The sequence below is a fragment of the Callorhinus ursinus genome, unplaced genomic scaffold (assembly GCF_003265705.2).
Source record: "Callorhinus ursinus isolate GAN/ISIS: 27379988/994484 unplaced genomic scaffold, GSC_fseal_2.0 scaffold2, whole genome shotgun sequence".
Lineage (NCBI taxonomy): Eukaryota > Metazoa > Chordata > Mammalia > Carnivora > Otariidae > Callorhinus > Callorhinus ursinus.
The window spans coordinates 45,514,512-45,540,102 of record NW_027397064.1 but is presented as its reverse complement, the minus strand read 5'-3'; the positions used below and the strand labels follow the sequence as shown (position 1 = coordinate 45,540,102).

The following is a 25,591-nucleotide window of genomic DNA, read 5'->3' as shown; positions in this document are numbered from 1 at the left end:
TTGCGGCGGCTGCTCCTGATCATTCAGGATGGGGATGGAAAGGGCAAACATTAACCGAGCACGCAGGACAAAAGAATCGCCCATTCTCAGCAAAAAAGAACGTGAAGGGTGATCCAAAGCGCAACGGGCGCCAATCAACTTGCCCCATTGATCCTGAGGCCTAACACAACCTAGAAAGGACCTGGTGGGTGAGCGACATCACAAGTGATGCCAAATCATTTTCCCCCGTCCCTACCCTGCCCCCTCCTGGTCGGCCGCCGCAGAAGCGCACGCGCAGCTACGCTTCCGGGCGCCGCTCCTCGCTACCCACAATGCTCTGCGGCACCGACCTGTCGCAAAGGCCGCGTTTCGGCGGCGAGTGAGTGCCTCGTTTTCCGTGCGGTGCGGCGGCGACGGAGGCCCGTGTCCTCTTCCCCCAGCCGCAGGGCCAGATTCCCTGACGGTGTCCAGCTGCGCTTAAGTCTGGCCGGTGCCACCTGTCTCCGCAATGCCCCCCAAGAAACAGGCTCAGGCCGGGGGCAGCAAAAAGGCGGAGCAGAAAAAGAAGGAGAAGATTATTGAAGTGAGTACCCACCCCCTCCCCCACTCATGCTGCGAGCTCTCAGGGAAGCAGCCTCCTGGTTCCCCGCTCCACGGCTCCCGCTCGCGTCTTCCGGGGCGACGTGTCCCCCTCTGTCTCTGTGGCCTACTGCCCTTTCCTCAGCCCCATGATGACGCTCCCTGCCTCTCATCGCTATAGTGACGCTGCTGGCGCCCCCGCGCCCAGCCTTTGCTTTTCCGCCCACACGCCCGCCTTCACCCACCCAGGTGCGAAAGGACACCCCGTTCTCCTTCCCGCTTCAGGGTTTTGACCTTCGCTAGTCCTTAAAATTGAAGACGTTTCTATGCTGGTGTTTTTAAAAAGTACGCTGAATGGGCTTAGGCCAGACTGTTTCTGGGGGGTCGGCTCGTGACGAGCCTTTGTGTTCCATTTTTACCCATCACTTAGGAGGAGGAGTTCTTTCGAGTCAACAAATTACCACTTCGTGGCCTTTTCGATCCATTACAAGTTCCATAGAGAGTGGAGGTTTCTTTAAGGTCGCAGCTCACCGTTTTGTACGTAGCTCTTGATAAATACACATTGTGAATTAACATCGACTCTGCTTTAAAAGAGATTGTTTCAGTGTCACTAGCTGTGTTAAGTGCCGTACCCGAATTTGGTATATATTCATTTAGTGCATTGAGCCTATAGCTCTTTATGGCCGAGGAACACTGTTGACGTTCTTGAATGTTTTATATTAGCCTTCCAATGACTGCACCAGTGAGTTTTCTAAGAGAGTGAACCATCATCAGTGACTTTTAAACAGTTCTTCGTTTTCTTTGGAGGTAATTGGAAAAAGCCACGACCGTTTTCCTGCTTCTGGTATACCTGAATAATGGACAGCCTTTGTGGAATTGGCGCATTTTATTAGAGCTCGACCAAAATGCATGTTGGGTGTTTTGAAATGTTTATTTATAAATGATTACTGGTTTTGTTTTGAAAGATTTTGTTTATTTGTCAGCGAGGACACAAGCAGGGGGAGTGGCAGACAGAGGGAGAAGCAGGCTCCCCGCTGAGCAAGGAGATGAGGGGCTCAGTCCCAGGACCCTGGGATCATGACCTGAGACGCAGGCAGACGCTTAACTGACTGAGCCACCCAGGCATACCTAAATGATTACTGTTTTTAATATTTGGTATTTACAGCCTTGAAAAACAGCAGTGAAAGCCCTCAGGGCTTCATAGTATAAACCCAATCGGAACTTGTCTTTGTCGATTTTTACATAATTTTTAAAGTCTGCTGGTTTAACACGCTTATAAAGAATTCTAGTAATGTTTGCCAAGTTCAAACTCTGAAGCAGAACCTGTATTCTTTTTTTCCTTTTCTTAATTTTGTTTTCTTTCTTTCCTTCCTTCCTTCCATCCTCCCTCCCTTCCTCCTTCCTAGGAGCCCAACTTGAGGCTCCACGTCATGACCCTGAAATCAGGGCCTGAGCTGAGGTCAAGAGTCCTGTGCTTAACTGACCGAGGCAGTTAGGTCCCCCCTCCCAAGAACCTGTATTCTTATTGCCAATTTGTAGTATTTAGAACTGTGATGAAGCAGCATAGCCAGAACTTTAAAAGCAAATGACTGTCTTCCTCACGCGTGTGTCTACTGTCACCTTTTTGAACAATCTGGACTACTGGCACTTAAGTAGATCTCTGGGAATGGTGATCTCATAGCATTCAGTGCTATGTAAACCAGAGATTTACATTTTAGGGATTACACTTTACTTGTCATTTTCCTTTACTAAGATTGAATTAACATGATACAAAGTGAAATTTTCTTATAGTCATGAAATTAAATGTTATCTGACAAAATATACCTCCTGTATTATTGAACTTTAACTGTATGCAGTTATTTTATTTTTAATTGGTAGGAGTACGACTTTTGTTTTAAGGAATTGTACATGAAAGTCATTGATAGTGTTTATCAACTAAAAGTATAGGTATATAATGGTTTCATTCATCTTGTACACAGTTATTCTTAAGGTAAAGAGAAAGCAATCTTAGATTCATTAATGAAGACTTAGCCTAAGAAAAATGCAAAATAAGACAGTTGCATTCTTTAACTGACTAAAAATACCTTAGAGTGGTGATATTAGCCTGCCCGCCCCTCCCATTTATCATATATGATGGGCATCTTTTTTTTTTTTTATGGTAGTAAGGATTTGTAGACTCAAGTGTCTTGCATGGATATTTGCTCACAGAGGTACAGCAATACTATGAATTTAATGTTAAGTTTTATCATTTGTTGTGAAATGAGATATATAGAGAAAATTCTGTTTCTCAGCCTGGTTAGGAAACCTCTTTGTTAAATATTGTAGGCGGCTTTTTTTTTTTTTTTTTACTTCCCCAAAACCCTAGCATATTTTGATGGCTAGTGCATGGGGTTAAGATGAAAATTGATTGAGAAGCTGGGAGCAAAGACTGATGTACTTCTTATCAGCAAAATGGAGCTAATTCCTATGTTACAGAGCTGTGGGTTAAATGAGACGATATACGTAAAATACTTGACGTTATATATAGTTAATAAATGGCAGCTGCTATTATTTATTATAAAAAAAAAAAAGAACTAGTTAGTGGAAATAACCAGACTGATCTGTGCTGTCTGTATAGGGTTTACTTTCTGTCACTTGAAATAATTTCCTTCTGATGCCTACATTTTTTCTTTCCCTCTTTAAACCTTCCAAAATTTATTAATTGGTTTGGATTAATAGGTATTTTCTTTCTGAAATGAGTGTATCAAAAGATGTTATGGTTCTGTTAGACATTCATGCAATTGTCCCAAATGGCATATACCATTTGCTTTCTTATAGCTAACATTTAATAAACTGAAGTCAACTTTGAGAAAGAGATTTGATTGTAGAAAGAGAAACAATCCTTGGGTTGTAGGGCGTGCAAATAAAGGATGTCCAGCTAAGGACTTGTAGCAGCAAGGAAGTGGTAATAAGACACCTATAGAGATGGAATCCAGATGTGTAAAGGATGGAGAAAGAGAGATGATTGGTTGCCAATGAAAAACTTTAGGGTCAATTGTTGATTACTTGAAGTTAGATTAACCAGCTGTAGAACATCCATTGCATGAGTGGAGAACAAAAATACATTAGATAGTGCATGTGGCAGACGGGGAAGGCAGACATGACTAACGAAATAAAACTGCTAGATTCTGCTTACCCTAGTTTCCCAAAAGGTAGTCTCTGATTGTCCTGGAGTGCTCTTCGGTATTGACCTGCTCTCCCAATCCCCCCTCCCCTTTTTTCCTCAGACATCTTATTTAAGGAGTGGAGGCTGGCTGTAAAAAGAAGCATGATTACTTAATGGGATGGGAAGGGAAAGAAGGGGTCAGTTTTAAGTGAAGGATGGAGTTCACTGAATGTTAAGGCTCTTGGAGCTTCAGGGAGCCATCCTTTAAAAAAAAAAATACGTGTTTTCTAAACTTCTTTGTATTCAGTTTCCCAAATCTGAAACACACACACACACTGTTCCTTCCTTATAACCTAACCTTTGGGACCTTATTGATCCAATGAGGACTACTATTTCCCAGTTTTATTTTAAGCACGATTTGGGTTTGATTGTAACCTCCAGTCTTCCCCTCTCATACTCCCCACCCCCAAATCCAGGTTAATCTTCACGTAAGTGTTTGTCCTAAATTCAAGAAAAAGGGAGAAAGCCCTTTTGAAGTATTCCAAATTATAAACCATCCTGTTTTCAACAGGTGTTGTTGGTATCCCAGATCAACAGTGTGGTATTCAGAAAGCTTTTTGTGTACCAACCTGCACAGTAACCTAACTCGGTTTCTCTGGAAAATAGTTTTTCATGGTGGAAAGAACAAAGACTTTGCTTGGAGTCAAACATCCCTTGGTTCAAATATCATCTGTGTCACTTAATAGTTAACACTTAGTGAGCCAGACATAATTATCAGTGTGTTGGAGAAAGGAGAGAAGACAAGCCATGTACAAGTGATAAATTTATGCAGCTTCTTTAATTCTCTCACTGAGATAAGTATCATCACCCTTTTTATAATTGAGGAAACAGGCACAGAGGTTAAATAACTTGCCCAAGGTTACTAAACTGGCCATTGGCAGAACCACGATTCAAACCCAGGAAATGTTGCTGCAGACCCCTTATTGTTAACCAGTGTGCTCCGCTACATCTTTGTAGTAACTCTCTTAATTTTCACAACGATCCTGAAAGGTTAGAGTGAGACCCACTTTACAAATAAGAAAACTGTGGCAAAGAAGGTAATTTGCTCAGTTTTGTTTGAGCTTAAAACTTTGGTGGTCTGACTCCAGAGCTTATATTCTTAAATCATTACACTATACAGTCTGACTTCAGAAAAATTGTTGAACAGTTCTCAGCTTCAATGTAACATTTAGAGAGTGAGATAATGTATCATAAGATTGTTAAGAGGATTCAATAAAATATATGTTGAGTTTAGGTTTCACGAATGCTGAATAGATGTGTCCCCTGTCTCTGTGGAAAAAATAATAATTTCTGAGCTCTAACCTAATTAGAGACTTTAAAAACACAACTCATTCATTATCTCTTTTAGGCTGGTTAATTATGTGCTAAAGCAGTGTAATTAAACCTGAAAAACTGTTTTTCTTCTGGGATCTGGAGTTTATATACCTCTATCAGAAGCTGTTGTCATGAGTACTTTTTTTCTAGCTAGCCAAGTCCCCTTAAAGCACTTTTTTCTTTCCTAAATCTTCATGTCAGTATCTACCTTGCTATTTGGCCTTGTTTATTCATATTTGCTTATTCTCTGTGGTTAACCTATGGGGCATGGTTTGAACCCTAGTTATGCTCTTCTCTGGCAAGGCTTATGTAGATGCTGTTGCACTTTGATCTTGATATTTTTATCTAGGATTTTTCATCTCCCCCGCCTCCCATGAGAATGCACGTTTTGTAAAAGGAAAGTGGCATTTCACACCCAGTTGCTGCATGGGCTCATTTCTCTTCATATATCACATTATACTTGACCATCCTTTATTCTTACTGAATTGAATGTTAAACTCTTACCTATAAAAACAAGGGACACCAGCCATAAAAAACTCAAGTTCAACATGTATATACATCCTACTTTTTTTACATGTGTAGGTTATAGAAAATTCATGTAGAATTTTAAAATATGGGATATTAAAACAGGATAGAAATTTAAGTAGGAGAAAGTGAAATTTTGGTATATGAATGGACATAGATGTGATTAATGAATAAAAAGATACTTCCCAGTGAGAACCTTCTAGAACTAAAACTGTCTTCAACTTTGCAAGTGTTAAGAAAATTGAAAGATCCATTTTATTGATTTTGAGATTCTATAAAGTTATGTCATGTTGGATGTTTTCAAATACTAATATCAATACTGTTTTTCATTTCCAACGGGTATTCTGTAGTTACAAAACTTTCTTCCTATTACCTTGTCCCTTTCCCTCAGAAATAATACCAAAATTAAGCTTTAAAATAGTCAATTTATTTCAGACTAAATTCTTTTCAGACGTCTCAGGTTCCTTTCAAAAGTATAGACCTTTTTGCCTCTTTTTCCTTTCTCAGATCCACCCATAAACAAGAGTGAGAAAGATGCAAACTCCCATTTTAAAATTAAACATCTAGGGGGCAGCTAGTTGGCTCAGTTGGTTGAGCATGCAACTTTTTTTTTTTTTTTTGTCAGAGAGAGAGAGGGAGAGCGAGCGCACAAGCAGGGGGAACAGCAGGCAGAGGGAGAAGCAGACTCCCCACTGAGCAAGGCCTGATGTGGGACTTGATCCCAGTGCCCTGGTATCATGACCTAAGTCGAAGGCAGGTGCTTAACCAGCTGAGCCACCCAGGTGCCCTAAGCATGCAACTCTTGATCACGAGGTCATGAGTTCAATCCCCATATTGGGCATGGAGCTTACTAAAAAAAATAAAATTTTAAAAAGGATAAAATTAAACATCTATTTGAACCTCAATCTACAAAGATTGATAGTGTATGGATAGGTTGGTAACTGGCTCAGTAGAAAAACAGAGCCCAACTGACTGAGCCACCCAGGCACCCTTAAATAAATTGTTAAAAAATTTTTTGTTTTGAGAAGATAATTCTCTTAAAAAAAAAACAGTGCAAATAAATAAATCATAAAAAATAAATAAATACAGTTAAAAAAAAACGACAACAGTGCAGTATTGTATCCTATGCAGTATTCCCTAAAATGTGTTCTATAGTACATAATCCCTTAGGGTACTCTAAGAAGAATGCATTCTGAAGTAAAAAAAGATTTAGAATTGCTATAATACTGCATCCCTTCTAGTAAAGGCTCTGAGATATCTTATACTTAAGAATTAAAAACAATGTTAGCCAAGCATTTACCTAAACTTCCTTGACTGTAGGTCATCTTGTCCTGTATTACAACTTTGCACATCCTGTAGAATTTATATTCTGAAACACACTTTGGAAAAAGCATCATAGAGTAACAGGTTTAATAACAATAGTTGTAAGTATGTATTGAATTGTAAAGGATGCTGGGTCATTTGTTGCTTGACTTGATGTTTTAGTGTTTGCATGTTTATATAGCATAAGAAAGAATAGTTTTCTTACCAGCAAGTAAATGAAAGAGTGATTTTTTGATGTGACTGAGAAAAATAGATAAGAAATTAATATAAATTGCTAAGATATTTCTATACTCTTTTTCATTCAGGACAAAACTTTTGGCCTAAAGAATAAGAAAGGAGCAAAGCAACAGAAGTTTATTAAGGCTGTCACTCATCAGGTTAAGTTTGGTCAACAAAATCCACGTCAGGTAAATAACTTAAAATTTCTGCATTTTCTTCAAATGGTTGTAATAAGGCATCTGTTACAGATAGAAGTATTTGGTATGGTAATTGTATTTCAAAATGGAATCCTACTCTAAAACTTTCCTGCATCTTGCCTTTGTTATTCAGCAGTATGTCTTAGATATTCCTCCAAGCCATTTTGATATAGCTCTAGTTTATTCTAATCTAATGGCTTCATACTATCTACAATGTGGATATAGTATATCCATCCTTTTCAGTATAAGTGATCACTTTGTTTCTAGCTTTCTGACATTAGAACAATATTACAAGAATGTCCTTGTACATGGGTTCTTAACAGGCATTTTTGCTTTTATCTCTGGCATAAGTTGTGACACATTTCTAGATCAAGGGAAATGGATTTCTTTTTTATTTGTTTTTTATAGAGAGAGTGTGTGAGAGCGCCAGTTGGGTGGGGAGGGAAGAATCCCAATTAGCTCGGAGCTAACCAGGGCTCGATTTCCTGACTCTGAGATCATTACCTAAGTGGAAATCAAGAGTCTGATGCTTAACCAACTGATCCACCCAGGTGCCCCAGATTTCTAATTGTAATAAATTAGATTAGTTTCTGTAGAGATTGTAATCCTTCACATTTTCATTTGCAGTGCATGAGTTATAGGTACTAAAGTTTTTTTTAATGTTTTCCAATCTGGTAAGTATAAATTGAGATCTCATTTTTTACTTTGTTTCCCTCACTACTAGTGAGTTTGAATATCTTTTGTTTTTTTTTGTTGTTGTTTAGTTTTGTTTTGTTTTGAGTATCTTTTCATATGGTTGTGGGCTGTCTGGGTTTATACTTCTCTGACTTGTGTATTCATATCCTTTGCTTTTCTGGTTGTCTTTTTCTTGTCAGTTTATGAGAGACACCTTTGCATTACAGATAATTTGTGATGTTTCTGTTTTATTTGCTGTACAATTTTTATTTCTTGTCATATTTGTCTAGCTTTTTAAAAATATAGTTAAAAAGTCTGCACCACTAGATTATGTGTGTTTTTCCTAGATTTCTATTTTTTTACAGTCTATAATTTGTCACAAATTTATATGTCACTAAGTTAATTTTCTTTCACATGAATAGCCACTTATACCAGCATCATTTATCCCACCGAATTGAAATACCACTGTTGACATATAGTAGTCTCAAATATGGTAGGATCTACTCCTGGATTCTCTTTTCTGTTCTATTTATTGTCTGTCCCTAAACCAGTATCCCATTGATTTTGACTATAGTGGCCTAGTAACATATTCTGTTAGCTATTAAGGGAAGTCCTTTCCCTCAAATGTTACTTCTTTTATATTTTTCTTGGCTCTTCTTAGGTATTTATCCTTCCAGATGAATTTTGAAATTATTTTACCCATCGGCAATGTGTTCAAAAAAGTTAGCTCCTTTTCTTCATGTTCTTTAGATCTTTCACTTTCTTAAGATTTTACATACATGCATCTTTATTTTAAAAAGTACTTTTTTTGCCACTCTGTCCTTTTCCTTAACTTTTGGAAATATTTTTTTCATCTGAGAATATCAGAATATACATTTGTGACCCCAATCTGAAACTTCTCTCACACATACTGTCTACAGATTACTGCCTCCAACATTTTTCTTTCCTTATACCCAGCTTGATTCTGGAGCCAGAACCTATTGATCTTCCATGCTGCTAATTTAGTAGTCTGGTTTAATAAAAATATATGCTCAGATCTTGGAGTCATGTTATTTGTTACATGAACTTAAATTATTTAGTGATGCTTATCTATACAGTGGAAGGGCAGTTACCCTTGTAAGGCACCTGTGGTGATTAGATGAGAAGATAATGTGAATCTTCTTGTGAATATAGGTGTGTGAAAAGAATTTACTTTTCTTCCCTTACTCCTTTTTTTCAATTCTGTTCTCATCTCCCTATTTTTTCTTCTAGTGGGAAGTATATTGACTGGTAATTTTATATTTCATAGACCCAAGAAAGCCATAAAATTGGTGGTGGTGGTGGTGGTGGTGGTGGTGGTTAGGATTGATGGTACATTCAGTATTAGAATTTTTGATAATTTCTTGGGTACTTGGGCTTTTATCTGCAAAATGAGCAGCAGTCCTGCTGTTAGAGCCAGGCAATAGGTACCCCACTCTAGGCCCTGTGTTGTAGAGGATGACCCTACTCTATGTCTCCTCCAGACATCGCTCTCCCAGAGGCAAGGAGTCAGTGAGGTTAAGGGAATTTATACCATCCCTCTCCATAATACTTCAGGGCCTGCAAAGGTCATGTTACCTATATTTATCTTAGGGTATACTGTACTGTCAATATGCCTGAAGTAGTCAAAGGAAGGTTGTGTGTTCACTTCAGCAGCATATATACAAAAAAGAAGGGTGTGTGCTAAGAGTATGGACAGATCTGAATCTATACCATATCCTTCCCCACACCTTCCCCCTTCATGCACACACATGTGCACACACATGGTGGGAAGAGGAGCCAGGAGTTGACTCTTGTTTTACTGCTGTGCTCCAGTGTGGAACTCCGTGGATCCTGAGCATTTTAAATTTGAACCCGTCCTTCCAGGTTACAAGGTATATTTGTCAAGTAGGGGTATGAACCATATTTTACTTAGTTAGCATTAGTTTGATTTCTCACAAGTATTTACAAAAATGGTTTATGGGCTTCCATTGTATCCTTGCTCTGGGCCCATAAATGTTTGAGATTAGCCTAATGAGCAAAGGATATTTTTTTGTTTTTAACGATTTTATTTATTCATTTGAGACGCAGAGATAGAGCATGAGCAGGGAGAGAGGCAGAGGGAGAAGCAGGCTCCCCACTGAGCCAGGAGCCCGATGTGGGGCTCGATCCCAGGACCCTGGGATCATGACCTGAGCCGAAGGCAGACACTCAACCATCTGAGCCACCCAGGTGCCCCAAGGATATTTTTATTATAGATAAAATGACTTAAATTTTTCTTTTTAAAAAATGTTTTCACATTTTTCCATTTAAACACATCTGCCATATGATCAAAGTCAGGATTTGGGATGTCTTTAACCTTATAGCATTTGGCCATTCCCTTCCTAAAATTTCCCCTTCCTTAAGTACTTTTTTTGTGCTGGATTTCTACCTGTATCTTTGATGTTTCTTGGACCCTTTTATGGGCTTTTTAAGGTTGTGTTGGCTCATTTAATATTGGTATTCTTCAAGGAACTGTCTTCTGTTCTTTCACTTTTTTTTTATCACTTCTTTATGCTGTTCTTGAGTAATCTCATACACACTCAAAGTTTTAATTATTATCTGTAAGCTATTTTTAAAATCTTTATTTTAAAGCAGACTGTCTCTCCACGTATCAAGATCTCTGTCCACTTGCCTTCTAAATAGCTCTATTCTGATGCTCTGTAAGCATCTCGTACTCAGTATGTCTAAAACTGAGCTCATCTCCACCTTCTACCCTGAAACCTGTTACTCTTGTATACCCTGTCTTATTTAACAGCACTAACCATACATGGTATAATGCTGGACCCCACCCTCTCTTTTATACTCTACGTCTAGTCATTCACTTAGTACTATCAGTTCTACCTCCTTAAGAGCTGTTTCTCACCCCTTTTCTTCATCCTTGCTACTAATGTCTATTTTAAGCTCTTGTGTTTTCTTGCCTACAGCAATTGCATTAGCCTCTTAATTTTCCTTGCTGTTCTTGGGCTCCTTCTAGTCCACTTTTCACATAGTTGCCATTGTGATCTTTATAAAATACAATCTGATTGTGTCATTGACATACTTTAAGCCATGGAGTTTTACCTGTCACGTACTGATACAGTCCAAACTTTTCATTGATGTTTCTCATACCTTGTTCCTTCTGGTACCTGTATCTTTGCATTGGCTGGCTCTTTTTCTTACCCATCAGAAAAATTCATCCATAAAGTATTAGCTCAGTCTAATTTTCATAGGCATTCCTTGTTTCCAGAGAACCATGTATTATATTATAGTTGTTGACATGTCTGTCTTCCCACTAGATTCTGAGCTTCTTTAAATAAGCATCTTTATCTTTTCATCTTTGTATTCCCTGTCATCTAACATAGGACCTGACATATAAAATGTTTGGATGAATCCTCTAATCATATTAGGTATGTAAATCGTGTGCCTGGAACTATGTCATATGTCATATTTGTTTTGTTTAATCGCCCACATTGACCTAGCTCAGTGTTTTTCCACAAGGGTAATAGGTATTTTGGGTGGTACAGTTCTTTATTGTGTGGGACTGCGCATTTCCAGATGTTTGCATTTCTGATCTTCAAAAGGCACCCTCATGTTTCTGGGGAGTGGGTGGTTGTCATAAGAAGAAAATCCCAGGTGAGAACCATTTACTAAAAGTGCTGGGCATGTAGCAAATGCTTAATAAATGCTTATTGCTATAAGCTTTTGAATATGCTTTTTACTTGGCATGGTACCATTTATGAATTTTTTTAAGTCAGCTGATAATAAGATTTCGCAGTTTCATTTAATAGTTTAACCACACCATTTAATATATATTGAAAGGCCATTGTAACACTGATACTAAGAGATATGGACTATATACACATAAATGTGCAAACGTTTTTGTTATGTTAGTGATGTTATATGTACTATCGTATAATGAGAACAATGTTATTATATGAAACCAAATTTACATATTATACCTGGGAATATTATAGGTAGCACAAAGTGAAGCTGAAAAGAAATTGAAGAAAGATGATAAGAAGAAAGAATTGCAAGAACTAAATGAGCTGTTCAAACCTGTAGTTGCTGCTCAAAAAATAAGTAAAGGTAAACTTTAAATGTCAGAAGTATTATTTTTATCAAATGTAATTCATGTTTAAAAACCTCTTAATTTGTTTTATGAATACACACACAAAAAAGCACAAACAAACCCGTAAATACAGAGAATAAACTGATGGTTTGCCAGAGGGGAGGGGGCTGGGGGCCTGGGATGGGCAAATGGATGAAAGAGAGTGGGAGATACAGGCTTCCAGTTACGGAACGAATAAATCGTGAGGATAAAAGGTACAGCATAGGGAATATAGTCAACGGTATTGTAATAGCAATGCATGGTGACAGACGGCAGCTACACTTGCGGTGAGCACAGAATAACACATAGACATGTAGAATCACTATGTTGTACACCTGAAACTTATGTAACATGTGTGTCAGCTACACTTCAATTTAAAAAATGCTCAATTTGTTTTGATGTATATTTTCTTCATATTATAAGCCAATGTGTCTGCTATGGAAATGATAATCCCTTTCTCAAAATTAAACTATATCAATGACTTTCTTATGGTTCCTCTGTGTATGTGCTCAGCTATGTGATTGTACAACTATAACTCCAGCCACTAGCCCCCCGCTTAAGTAGAAATTAAGGATTTAAACAGTCTACTAGTTGATTTATAATATCTCTTCTTTGGTTTGGCCAAGACAAACCTATGATTCTATAAATTATAAGTTCCAAACTCTTGGCAGTATTTCTCCAAGTATATTTATATTTCTCTTTTGCCTCTGCCTCATTGACTCAAACTAGACAAGTTACTATGGAATAACCTATGAGTTTGTCCCTGGAAATAAGAGTAAGAATGGAAGGAATAATGGTAAGAATAAAAGAAATAAAAATAGATATAAAATGCTGTAGAAGGAACTTTAAAGAAATGTCTTAATCACCTGTAAGTGGTATTTTCCTCTCACATCGGTGAATGGAAAATAAGAAGTTCACAAGTGGTAATTATATCTCAGATAGAAGCTATACTTTGTGATCTGGCAGATTGTAATACAAATACCATGTGCCATTTGACATAGGTGCAGATCCCAAATCCGTGGTGTGTGCATTCTTCAAGCAAGGACAGTGTACCAAAGGAGATAAGTGTAAGTTCTCTCATGACTTGACTCTGGAGAGAAAGTGTGAAAAGCGAAGTGTTTACATTGATGCAAGAGATGAAGAACTTGAAAAAGGTATTTTTTTTAAGACATTTTCTTAAAAATATCTTTTGGTTGTTACTAAGATATTTAATACTTGAAGAATATTTTGGTTTAGGAAGAAGGCTGTGTTTGTTAAAAAAAAATTCTTTTTCATAAAATCTGAATTGACACCATTATGTCCTTTTATTAAGTAAATGATATATAAAAGCCAGTTAACTTATTTTGGATTTGTCTCATCCTTTCTTCCAGTACTAACTTCTCATTTGCCTAAACTGCATGGGATTTTGGTGAATAATTTCCTAACACTATTTATTCCTGTCTTTGGTGTCATTTAAAGAAAATGTGTTAGGTCATAAGTCTTATGATACAGCTTTCCTATCTAAGGAAATACGCAATATGTTTTGGGAACAGTAGGTAAAATTACAGTATTTAGTTTTTGTATCTCTTTTTTTTTAGATACTATGGATAATTGGGATGAGAAAAAACTGGAAGAAGTAGTGAACAAGAAGCACGGTGAGGCGGAAAAGAAAAAACCAAAAACTCAAATAGTATGTCCTTTTCTTGAATTGAGTTGCTGTGATATTTATCATTAGGGAGAATTATGTGGCAAGGTATTTGCTGCTATTTTTTACTGGATTATTAAATTATTGGAGCTTTTCATAAAGTGCATCAAGCTTTGTTTTGGAATTTGCAAGTATAAGTTATACAAAATTAGATTCCTATTCAAGCCTTTGATTTTACTTTCTCTTAAATATGGATGAACACAATCACATATTCAGACAAGAATTCTTTATTTTTTTTGTGCAAAGTGAATGGAGGGAGAATTGATAAACACCTACTCTGTTTTAATGATAGGGAGATTTTAAATCAAGAAGGTGAAAATATTGTCACATTATGAATTGCAAAATGAGTTTTGGATAGGCAGTGGCTCCAGTATTCCAGGAAATGTACTTTTAAAATTTGTACCTTATTTCTCAGACCCAGCATTCATGTCCACATATTTACCTGTAGTGCAGTTAGAGTGAAAAACCTTGGTGTGCTAGAAAATTTTTAAACACTAGTTTTACTTATATCTGTTGTATTTTTTTCAGGAAAAGAATACTGTTTATTAATTTGTACTTCTTATTTTTAAAGTTTATTACCTGAGGCTTCAATACAATTTTATTTTGCACCAAGTCACTATCCTTTGTGTTCCTTTTGTACCTTGCTTTCTTTCTCCCTTCTTAGATGTGAGAAATTGCCTATAATTTCAGGTAATTCAAATTGTATTTGTATTATTATTGAATGTGATGAGTTTTTAAGGAAAGATCAAAACAAAATCATTGGTTTTAGTTTTTTTATAACCATATTCATATTTTTTTACTTATTTAAAAATCAGGGTTGGATTGCATTTACAAAGGCTAAAAAGCTAAAACTAAGGCATGTCCTTTTGCGTAATTCAGAATTTGGAACAATGTTGAAAATAGAAATTTTATATAGATCTTCGTGTATTTTAAGATTAATTTATATGTACATTTCTGCACAAAGGGTGCTCTGAAAAGTGAATAGCCTAAGGATGTGAATAAGAATGTACTTGTTCCATACACTTAAGCATTTACCTTGAAAATGGACTACACTGAGCCACTACTTGTGAATAATATTGTCTCTATACAGGTGTGCAAGCATTTCCTTGAAGCTATTGAAAACAACAAATACGGCTGGTTTTGGGTATGCCCTGGAGGTGGTGATATTTGCATGTATCGTCATGCACTTCCTCCTGGATTTGTATTGAAAAAAGATAAAAAAAAAGAAGAGAAAGAAGATGAAATTTCATTAGAAGATCTAATTGAAAGAGAGGTAAATAGAATTTTTTCCTACTATAAAACTAAAGCAGTATTTATTGTGAAATTATAATATTTGCCACTTGGGGGCAATAGCATGTTATTATGAAAGGGGGAAAAAATGTGACCTTTTCCCAAAGTTGCCTTACTTTTTCTTTAGTTATTCTTGTACGTCTAGAGTGTAAATCTAACCATAATCACTAGCCCATCATGACAGTAATTTTAGGATTATGAAACAATTTTTTATGCCACTGGTTTATCAAATTATTTCCATAAGATTGATATACTAATATATTCATTAAAATCATATTGGCAGATTGATTGAACTTGAAGTTTAGGTGTTTTTTCTGATGTCTTATTTTTCAGCCATTTTACTAATCAGTAATATGTATTGAAGGAGGTAACTCCTACAGTTTTCCATTTGTATGTTTTATCATTATCCCAGGGCTCAAAACCCTCACTCTGTTGATAGAAGGGAATGTGTCTCATTGAAGAGAATCTTCTCATTTCTGGTTCAGCACAAAAGACGTTTACTCCATGAGATAGTAGATGGGGCTCCTGGGAGTGACAAGAAAATGTTGAAATTATTGGAAATACTAGGATTAGGGTTGTATATTTCAAATTACATCCATTTTGCCTTCTTTGGATTGTCTAAGTATGTTGTATAAATGTCTGAGGTTGGGATTATATACATTTGTTCACTTTTAAATGGCTGTATTTAGTGTCTCATAGGAGGCACTATGCTGTAATAGAAAATAGAGACTTTGGAGTCAGGTATATTTGTGATTGTTTGTATCCTGCTTCTACCACATATTAGCTGTTAACCTTGATAAATTTCCAATCTCTTTCTGTTTGCTTATTTGTGGAGATCAGTGTGTCAGCATATGTGTAGACAGCATTTAATACTGAATACCTGGCAGATGTTCAGCAAGTATTATTTCTCCATACATTTATTACTTGATTATAGGCTCTGAGGAGCAGATGGTGTTTTTGCCTAGTTTTTTTCCTCATTTCCTGAGGAACACAAATGAAACTTGGATATTGTCATCGTGCTTTTTGTATTTTTTGTTTTCAGCAATTGACTTCTGTTAAAACTGTTTTTCTTTATGACAGGTTTTAGTCACCTTTAGTTTTGAAAAGAAATCCAGCTCAGAATAATATATTTTACTGTGTTTAGAAATGTTTGTATCTCTGAACACTCATTTTGCTCATTGCTATATAAAATGAAAATAAATCTGTTTATTCGAAGTTTGATGTTTTAACAGTTATAGGCAAGGACTTAATTGCATTAAGAGAAAACTATTAAATGTTGTTATTAGGTGATTTGGGGGAAAAAAACAATTCTTTTGTCTTTGCAGCGTTCTGCCCTAGGTCCAAATGTTACCAAAATCACTCTAGAATCTTTTCTTGCATGGAAGAAAAGAAAAAGACAAGAAAAGATTGATAAACTTGAGCAAGATATGGAAAGAAGGAAAGCAGACTTCAAGGCAGGGAAAGCATTAGTGGTACGTCCCAAACTCACCTGAAGAGATTCTTTATTCTTTCTTTCATTTTATAATTTCTGTGTCCTGCAAGAATTTATTGTAATTTAATCATGTTTATATCTGAAATCAGTGACCAAGAAATGTTTTAATTTTACCCTGAGTTGATATATTTGTGTATCTGAATAGATTAGTGGTCGTGAGGTGTTTGAATTTCGTCCTGAACTGGTTGATGATGATGATGAGGAAGCAGATGATACCCGTTACACCCAGGGAACAGGTGGTGATGAGGTAAGAAGCAGCTTTGGCACCTCATTCCCTCACGTTGATGGAGAGAAACGATAGAGAATAACAATAGAGTAGCATGATTAAGGGTACCAACTCTGGGGCCTTGGTTCAAATCCTGACTATAACCTGGGAAATCACCTACACTGTAGGTCTCTACCCTCATCTGTAATAAAGATATAATGATAATCCCTACATGCAGGCTACTTATGAGAATTAAGTCAGTTAATAAAATTATAGTTTTTTATAAAGAAAGTAGAACAGTGATTGGGGTAGAGTTATACGCTGATATGTATTAGCTAAAATGTATGTGTTTTATTCTCCCTCTAAAAGGAAAATGATTTTTTAAAATATTTTATACTGAAAAAATGGGATAGAGACTAAAAAAGTACAGAGTAGGGAGCAGGAGACAACAGCAGAATCACTTAGTTACAGGCAAACATAGCTGATTATTCATTTTTTCTATAGTATAAAATTCCAGGCTCTGTCTTTTACTTGAAAAAATAAAAACGTCATATTCTTTATGTCAGAGGAAGAAACTTGAAATACGGCATTGCTTCCCCCGCCCCCCAAGAAGTTTAGGAAAAGGAGTGAATTTTGGCAGTTGTCAGTTACTCTTTTCACTTGGCATTAGTAATAATTTTGTTTCACTGAGATAAATGTCAGAGGTAAAGGTAAGTTAGGAAAACTGTTCTCATAGGTAACAACTTTCTTTTCTATATTTTTAAAGGTTGATGATTCAGTGAGTGTAAATGACATAGATTTAAGCCTGTATATCCCAAGAGATGTAGATGAGACAGGTATTACTGTAGCCAGTCTTGAAAGATTCAGCACATATACTTCAGAAAAGGATGGTAAGTATGCTAACTTTTGTGTGATTCTAAGAACTAGAAAGCTATCTAAAGAGGGAGGGGGGACAGTTAGACCAGACTGGCAAACTTTGATGTCTGCAGGTACCAGATCGGTAACATAAATATGTGTGGCTTGGCTGTATATAGAAGTAGTGAGTCGTGGAAGCTGTAGAATGGGTGGCTAGGTGGATATGGAAGCCATTAACTGAAAGTGGAAGGGGACAAAAATGAATTTGGTGATGTACTTAATTAGTTTGGAACCTCATGATTTTGAGATATTTTAATTATCAAAAGTGGCATTGTCTAGGATACTGTGTAGACATTCACAGGAGGAAAACTTTTGAAAGTCATTTTCATTGGTAGCTCAGAGTGAATGAACTCACCCAGGCACAATACTTACCACGAGAACATTGTAGAATACACTGCAAACATCAGGGTAGTCAAAAGAGAAAGTTTGGGAAAGACACTGAGAAGGACAAACAGAAAGAAGAGTTTCAGAAAAATTAAGTAGGATGAGAGCTGCAAATAATTCTTTAGTTGCAATAAGAAAGGAGTTGTAGGAATTAGGGTACCAGTTTTCATCAGGACTGCAATGATAAGAAGAATGAGGAGAAAAATAAGTCACTTACAAACTTTGAGGGGGAGACATGGCCATGGAAAGGGCTTGTACGCCAGGGAAAAAAGATCTGGGAGAAGAAGAAAAATGGAAGATTAAAGGATATTAGTTATAGAAACAAGATCTAGGGGTGCCTGGGTGGCTCGGTTGGGCAGCTCCCTTGGGCTTGGTCATGATCCTCAAGTCCCTGGATCGAGTCCCGCATTGCATCGGGCTTCCTGCTCGGTAGGGAGTCTGCTTCTCCCTCAGACCCTCCTCCCTCTCATGCTCTCTGTCTCTCATTCTCTCTCTCTCTCTCAAATAAATAAAATCTTTAAAAAAAAAAAAAAAGGAAACAAGATCTGGAAATACAAATAATGAGTTTAATTAAGAGTGAGAATGGGGGAAAGCCTGGGTAGTAAGGCTTGTTGATAAAATTTATGTCTAATGGTGCCTTGACTGAAGAGTTTAAAGAGAAGTGAACGTTTGGCCTGGTTAGTATGAGAGAAAAAGGTAGAATACTAATCAAGGCAAAGTTTGAGAGAGCAAAAACTAACCTTATTTTTACAATAAAGGAATGCAAGTTATAACACGAAAAACTGGCTTGCCCTCTTGAGATCTGAGTACTGTCAGACCATTGTCTTAATGCCAATCTGAAGACTGGATTTGCTCCTTTTAGAAGTAGGAATTTGGTGACAGTAGGCAAAATTGCAAGTACTTCAGAGTCTATAATCCCCCAAGAGTTTTGTCATCAAAGGTATTTAAAATAGCTAAAATCTAAATTAGGCTATTAAAAATTGTCTTTGTGTAAATATTAGTGTCTTTGAACATGAAAAGACTGTTTTTGTTTTCACAATCTTTTCTAGCTTGTAAAGAAAAGTAGCTGCATAGCCCTAGGTTCTTTTTTCACAATTTGATGATAAAAATGAAATGTTTTTGAATTCATACCTATTTGCAGCATTACTAGTGTGATTTAACTACTGTTCCCCAAATCAAAAGCTAAGTAGCTGCTGATAAACACTTTTTGATTGCATAATCATTTATTCAAAATACTATGTGGAAGCTGACTGTTTAAAAACCTAATTGCTAGGTCATGTAGGAAACACAGAATTGTATAAGATAAATCTTACTTTCAGATGTATAAACCGTTAAGCAGTCCAGATGTCTGTAGTGCAAGACATACTTGCACCTAGGTATAGGTAGAGCTTAAACTTTCTTAAGCTTGAAAAAGATCAATTCTTGTTGGAGTAACCTTAGGGAAGGAAGGCTTTCATGGAAAAAGGAAGAATGTAGTATCTGGGACTGTTAGTTGCTAATGGAATAGTGTTTTCTGTTTCTCGGCCTTACTGATTTCAATGTTTATTTTTAGAAAACAAATTAAGTGAAGCTTCTGGAGGTAGGGCTGAAAATGGTGAAAGAAGTGATTTGGAAGAGGACAACGAAGGGGAGGGACAGGAAAATGGAGCCATCGATGCTGTTCCTGTTGATGAAAATCTTTTTACTGGGGAAGATTTGGATGAACTAGAAGAAGAATTAAACACACTTGATTTAGAAGAATGACACCAAACAAGTCTGAAAAAATTAATCCAGCTCAGCATGAGTTGAAATTGACTACAGTAATTTTTTTCCACCTAGAATTCTTCAACAGGATGTTTATTTCCCATGCTGATTCTGGAGGGCTTCCTCTCCTCCAAAAAAGGAATATTCTCCCTACGTCTTGTCTTCTGACTTTGGCTACATCTCATAGTAAGTTCAGAGTAGTTCATGATAAATTGAAAATATAATGGTCATTGCAGAAAATGATTGTTGTAACTGTCCATTCAAGTAGGAAGTGTAACTGCTTTTCCAGCTTTTGATTTTCATTGGGCATGTATTATAAGAACAACATAAATTTAAATTTAAAATACCCTTCATTTAATGCAGTTTTAATGAGTGATTTCATTTCCTTTGTATTTATATTTTTCAAAGACTGCCTAAAATATGAGCACTGTATTTCATAAAGGAAACTGCGTATGCAGATTCAGTATTGTATATCTTTGGACAATTAGATGGACATTTAAAAGGAATCTTCTTTAACCTGACAGAATCAGCTGCAATGCCCTGTGTTAAACTGTTTTAAATGTTTCCCTCTTCTTTTTTGCCAATAAAGTTGTAAATAAAGACCATCATACATTAAAATCCAAATATGGTCCTTTTTTTTTAAGGTTTTATATGAATATTTTCTTAGAATTTATAGTTTGAGCATTTTAACTAAATATTATCTCTTATAGTTACCACAGAAGGCACAGACATTTAAAGGATTCTCTTTACTGGTTACGGAACTATGTAGAATACTGACAGTACTACTATGAATTTAGTAAACTATGAATTTGGCTTTAAAAAGAGGCTATAGATAATGCTGTAGGAAAGAGTAATTCCCTAATTGATAGATATCAGCCTAATTAAAAATCACTTACAGAACTAAATACTACTTAACCATCATTTGTGGAGATCCATGGTGTTAACAATAGTACATGCTACAGTTTGATTACTATGAAAGAGTGTAAACAAATCCACCAGAAAACTGAGCTGAGGGTCTTTGTCATTGAGTTCCCCGAAAAATTAGGGTGATGCATTTTAAATGGACATAATTTATAAATGACAAATTTGTGCTAGCACCTTTTTGTCATTTTATTTTCAAATATTAGTACCGTGTTTCTTTTGTTACCTGCAAATATAAATGGATTTTAAATGGATTTTAAAGCATTAGACTAAGTATGAACAAGTCAGGTAACCTGGGCCCTAATTTCATTTCTACCTCAGGTAAATTGATTTTTAAATCTGAATCTTAGTTTCTTCATCTGCATATAGCAGTTGAAGTGCTTCACAGTTGTAAAACCTAAGAAAACATGATTGTAAATCTTGTCAAATGATAATATCAAAGTTGATAATGAAATCAGCTCGACTTCCTGTCTACTCATACTTGTACTGTAATTGACACTTTTCAAATGTAGAACATGAACCAAGTTTATTTCCCACATGCAATGAAAGTATACTTATATAAAAAGATTGAGTTTCAAAATTTTGATCTATGAAAGATTTGTTCCATTCTTTATAAAAAGTTTAAAATGTTAGGAATTAGGGGCGCCTGGGTGGCTCAGTTGTTAAGCGTCTGCCTTCGGCTCAGGTCATGATCCCAGGGTCCTGGGATCGAACCCTGCATAGGGCTCCCTGCTTGGCGGGAAGCCTGCTTCTCCCTCCTCCACTCTCTCTGCTTGTGTTCCCTCCCTCGCTGTCTTTCTCTCTGTCAAATAAATAAAAATAAAATCTTTAAAAAAAAAATCCTATAAAATGTTAGTAACTTATATATTTTATAATGAGACATTTTCAGAATAATCCAAAGAGTTTAAATCTTTCTAAAGCTATAACCCAAGCAATATTTTTCTTTTTCACTTTTGAAACCATCTAAAACTTTACCAAATAATTGTATTTACTTTAGACCCTAAGTTGTGTGTGTGTGTTTTTTAAATGTATATGGAAGGCCTATTTAAACAGAAGTATGCCTAAGGCTTTTAGTTCTTTAGTTCTTAAATTTAAAGTATTACTACCTTACAGCAAATATGTGATTTTGAAAACCCAAATTTTCTTTAATAAGTGAGTCAAAGGGAAATGCTACAGTGGAGGTAATTTTTGGTACCTACAATTCTTTAAGATGGCCTTCACCTATCTTGCCCTTAGGTTTCTTCCATTATAAATACAAATCAATATATGCTCAGAGAATGCAAAAGTATGAGATGAGAATATATAATATGAGAAAATAAAAATGTAAAATTAAATCTTCTAAAATAGTATATTTCAGAGGCCATTCGATATAGTTTTGTATTGTTCACAGTACAGTTATCATATATTAGTACAGTAAATCTGAAAATGGCTCCTCTTTTCAAACCTGTTTACACATAATTCCATAGTTTTTTCTTACAAATTGTTCTTTTATATAAATCCCATTGTTAACATATTTCTGTAATCTAATTTCAGTTATGTTACTTACCTTCATTTTAAAAGGTTTGTGGTTTGGACATTCAGAAACTTACAGTGTAAGCCTTCCACGGGAGGGGAACTATGGTTTTGCACTTATTTCCTTATGGTCTATAAAATGAGATTATTTTCCCAAATGTAAAGAACTTTTCATTTTCCCCTTAATAGCTAGGAGATTTCATCAGCCCGTGCTCTTTTTATCCTATTTACCACTTTTTTGGGTAGTTAATCTCTAGGTTATACCAGTGTTCTCGAAGGAACGTATGTCAGTTTATTCTACCTGTGAATCCTTGAAGCTATTTTTATCTAAGTCTTAAGGTTCTGTGTATTTCGGTGACAAAGGTCATCAGTACCACTTTCACTACTCTACATATTTTAAGAATTTTGTGATGTTTCCATATTTAATTGATAATTACTAATTTTGAGTAATCCTGTTTATAGCATGTATAGAAATAGAGTAAGAATGTATAATTGAAAGTACTTGAGTTAATGGAAACCTCAGTTTAAAAGTAGAGTGTGTAATACACTAATTGCATGGATTACTTCATAATTGTGATTATTGTATATATTGTATGTATTTCACTTAGAAAAGTTCAATATAGGAGGAGTAGAATTCACTGCATTAATAGAAATGTTCATCCTTGAATTTAGTAACTAAATCCTTTTGATAATTTGTGAATTAATGTGTCTGAGAAGCCAGTTAATTTCTGCAGATAAGGCATAACTATACCAGCTGCTACCCATTCAGTTGTATTCAAGCTAATTAACTAACTACATTGGTGGTTCACTCCATAGATCTTTTTCTTCTACTATGCTAAGAATTATTAGGTATTCCAACACCTCTTGCATTGATTACCACCATAGAAGGAAAAGTAAATAATCTCTTTTATACTCCAGAACTATCTTCCACTCCTATTGGGGGGTGGGGCGATTAATTGCTAATAGCTTCAGCCAATTTATCTTCAAGCAGGACTAAAAAGAATTATGATACCATCTAGTTAGAGCTAATCATTGCCATTTTTTAGTTACTTGGTCTTTTTAATTTTTTTCCCCAGTGCAGTCTTTTAATGGGAGGGGTGAAGACTCAGCTAGCTAATATGCAGCCTTCAAGGACCCTTAGATGTGTGAAATGGCTTATATACAGGAGACCCCATTCATCCTTGACACTCATGCCACCCCTCCCCCTCCCAAGATTTTTGACAGCAAAGAATACTTTTTAATTATTGATCATCCAATGTTAGCGATAACTAAGATTATTTAATTGGTAGATTTATTACATAGGTGGTTTCTGATGGATGATATCTTTAAAAGTCAAAACTATGAAGGATGAAAGTTGATACTCTATTTAAAACAGTAAGAATCACTATTAGAAGTGACAAAATTATCAACACAGGTGAGTTGTCTGAAAGAAAACAGTGTTTAGAAGGCTGGGAAGGCACTCATTGGGACAGTAGTTTTATGCTAATCATAGAACCCTATGTCCATATACCATGCTACTGTACAAACATAATACTCTTTAAAAATACAGAAATGCAAGAACAAGTGAACTGGTTTAGGATCAATTTTCTTGATAATTCATTTGCATAAAATCAAAAGGTTTCATCTGGGCAGAAACATAAATCTCTTCATCCTTTACATGTGTCATGCATATATAAAAGGAAGAAAGAAAAATTTCTTAATTTCCTAAATTATTTTAGGGGGAGAGGGTGGGGAGGGGGAGAGAGAGAATCTCAAACAGACTCTCCCCACTCAGCACAGAGCCTGACCACAGGGCTGGATCTCAGGACCCTGAGATCATGACCGTAGCCGAAATCAAGAGTTGGAAGCTTAACCAGCTGAGCCACCCAGGCACCTTGCACCTATTATAATTTAATACGAACTTTATATGCTGCCTAGAACTCTGCCAGTTTATTTCAAGTCAGATGAAAATAAGTGCAGATTTTTTTTAAGTTTTAGCAAGATTCTTAAATGCATAACGCATATCACTCGCTGCTCATTCTGAACAGAGTTGAATGGTGCTAACAGTTTTCAAAAGCCTGTCCATCTTTTTCATTTTCTCTTCTCTTTGATAGTTGAAGATCAGAAGACCAAGTGCAAAATTGATTGTCAGAACTTGTCCAGAGGCAAACAATAAAAGCACAGGAAAAAATTAAAGTGAGCCAATATTTCAGAGGCTTTGACAACAAACTTAGGCTGCTAACAGGTTTATTCTTGTACTTATGTTTTTGTATCTGATTTAATTTCATACATAAGTAAGAATCATCATACTTGTCTGTAGAACTAAGAATGAGCTTTTCTATGAGAAATAGAATAACACATTGAAATTTGCTGTGCAATGGCCTTCACATGGAGATTTTTGCCACAGCCTTAAATGGAATTTATTTTTCTAAACTGTGAGCTTAATACAGTGAGTTACTAACATTTAAAGGTGTAAAATAAGCCAAATTTCAGAGGTAAATTGATAGAAATTTCTGAATTCCTCTGATAAAAATAAACGCCTTTTCAGGGCGCCTGGGTGGCTCAGTCGGTTAAGCATCTGTCTTCGGCTCAGGTCATGATCTCAGGGTCCTGGGATCGAGCCCCACGTTGGGCTCCCTGCTCCATGGGGAGTCTGCTTCTCCCTCTGCCCCTCCCTCCACTCATTCTCCCTCTCTCAAATAAATAAATCTTTTAAGAAAAACTAAATGGCTTTTCATTAATCTTCTAAACAGATTTATTGAGGTATAATTGACACAATAAACTATGCGTATTTAAAGTATACAATCTTATGTTTGACAAATGTATGTACCTATGAAATCATAATCACAATTAGGATATATTGTACATATTCATCCGCACCAGAATATTCCTCTTGCCTTTGGTAGTCCTTCCCTCTCCAAGCAAGCACTCATCACCATAGTTTCATTTGCATTTTATATAACTTTATGTAAATAGAATCATATGTATTTTTTTAACTCAGCATAATTATTTGGAGATATATCCATGATGTTGGAGGTATCAATAGTGCATTCTTTTTTGTTGCTGAGTAGTATTTTCTTGTATGGATATAACAACTTGTTTATTAATCTGTTGGTACACATTAAGGTTATTTCCAGTTTGAGGTTATTATAAAGTTACTGCAAATATTCACATGCAGCAAGTCTTTGTATGAATGTACAGTTTGATTTCTTTTGGATAAATACATAAAAGTGGAATGTCTAGTTCATATTTTTAACTTTTTAAGAAATTTCTACAGTGTTTTCCAAAGTGGTTGTACTGTTTTATTTTTCCACCAGCAGTTTA

The 25,591-nt window shown here is 36.0% G+C and overlaps 1 protein-coding gene across 1 annotated transcript; it reads left to right on the top strand.

Moving 5' to 3' along the window:
• The first annotated feature begins 322 nt into the window (after nt 1-322).
• Nucleotides 323-20,479, top strand: ZC3H15 (zinc finger CCCH-type containing 15). Its single transcript, XM_025848945.2, has 10 exons — nt 323-562; nt 7,231-7,332; nt 12,009-12,120; nt 13,144-13,296; nt 13,720-13,811; nt 14,917-15,099; nt 16,442-16,588; nt 16,754-16,855; nt 17,580-17,703; nt 19,665-20,479. Exons 1-10 carry the CDS (start codon nt 488-490, stop codon nt 19,853-19,855), a joined length of 1,281 nt encoding a protein of 426 aa, XP_025704730.1. The 5' UTR covers nt 323-487; the 3' UTR covers nt 19,856-20,479.
• The last annotated feature ends 5,112 nt before the right edge of the window (nt 20,480-25,591 follow it).

Bases quoted from the DNA above. Each gene is read 5' to 3' on its own strand.
- ZC3H15 (XM_025848945.2), top strand. From the start codon at position 488: ATGCCCCCCAAGAAACAGGCTCAGGCCGGGGGCAGCAAAAAGGCGGAG. The intron at 563-7,230 runs GTGAGTACCCAC...TTTTTCATTCAG, and splicing joins AGAAGGAGAAGATTATTGAA to GACAAAACTTTTGGCCTAAA. The intron at 16,856-17,579 runs GTAAGAAGCAGC...ATATTTTTAAAG, and splicing joins AGGGAACAGGTGGTGATGAG to GTTGATGATTCAGTGAGTGT.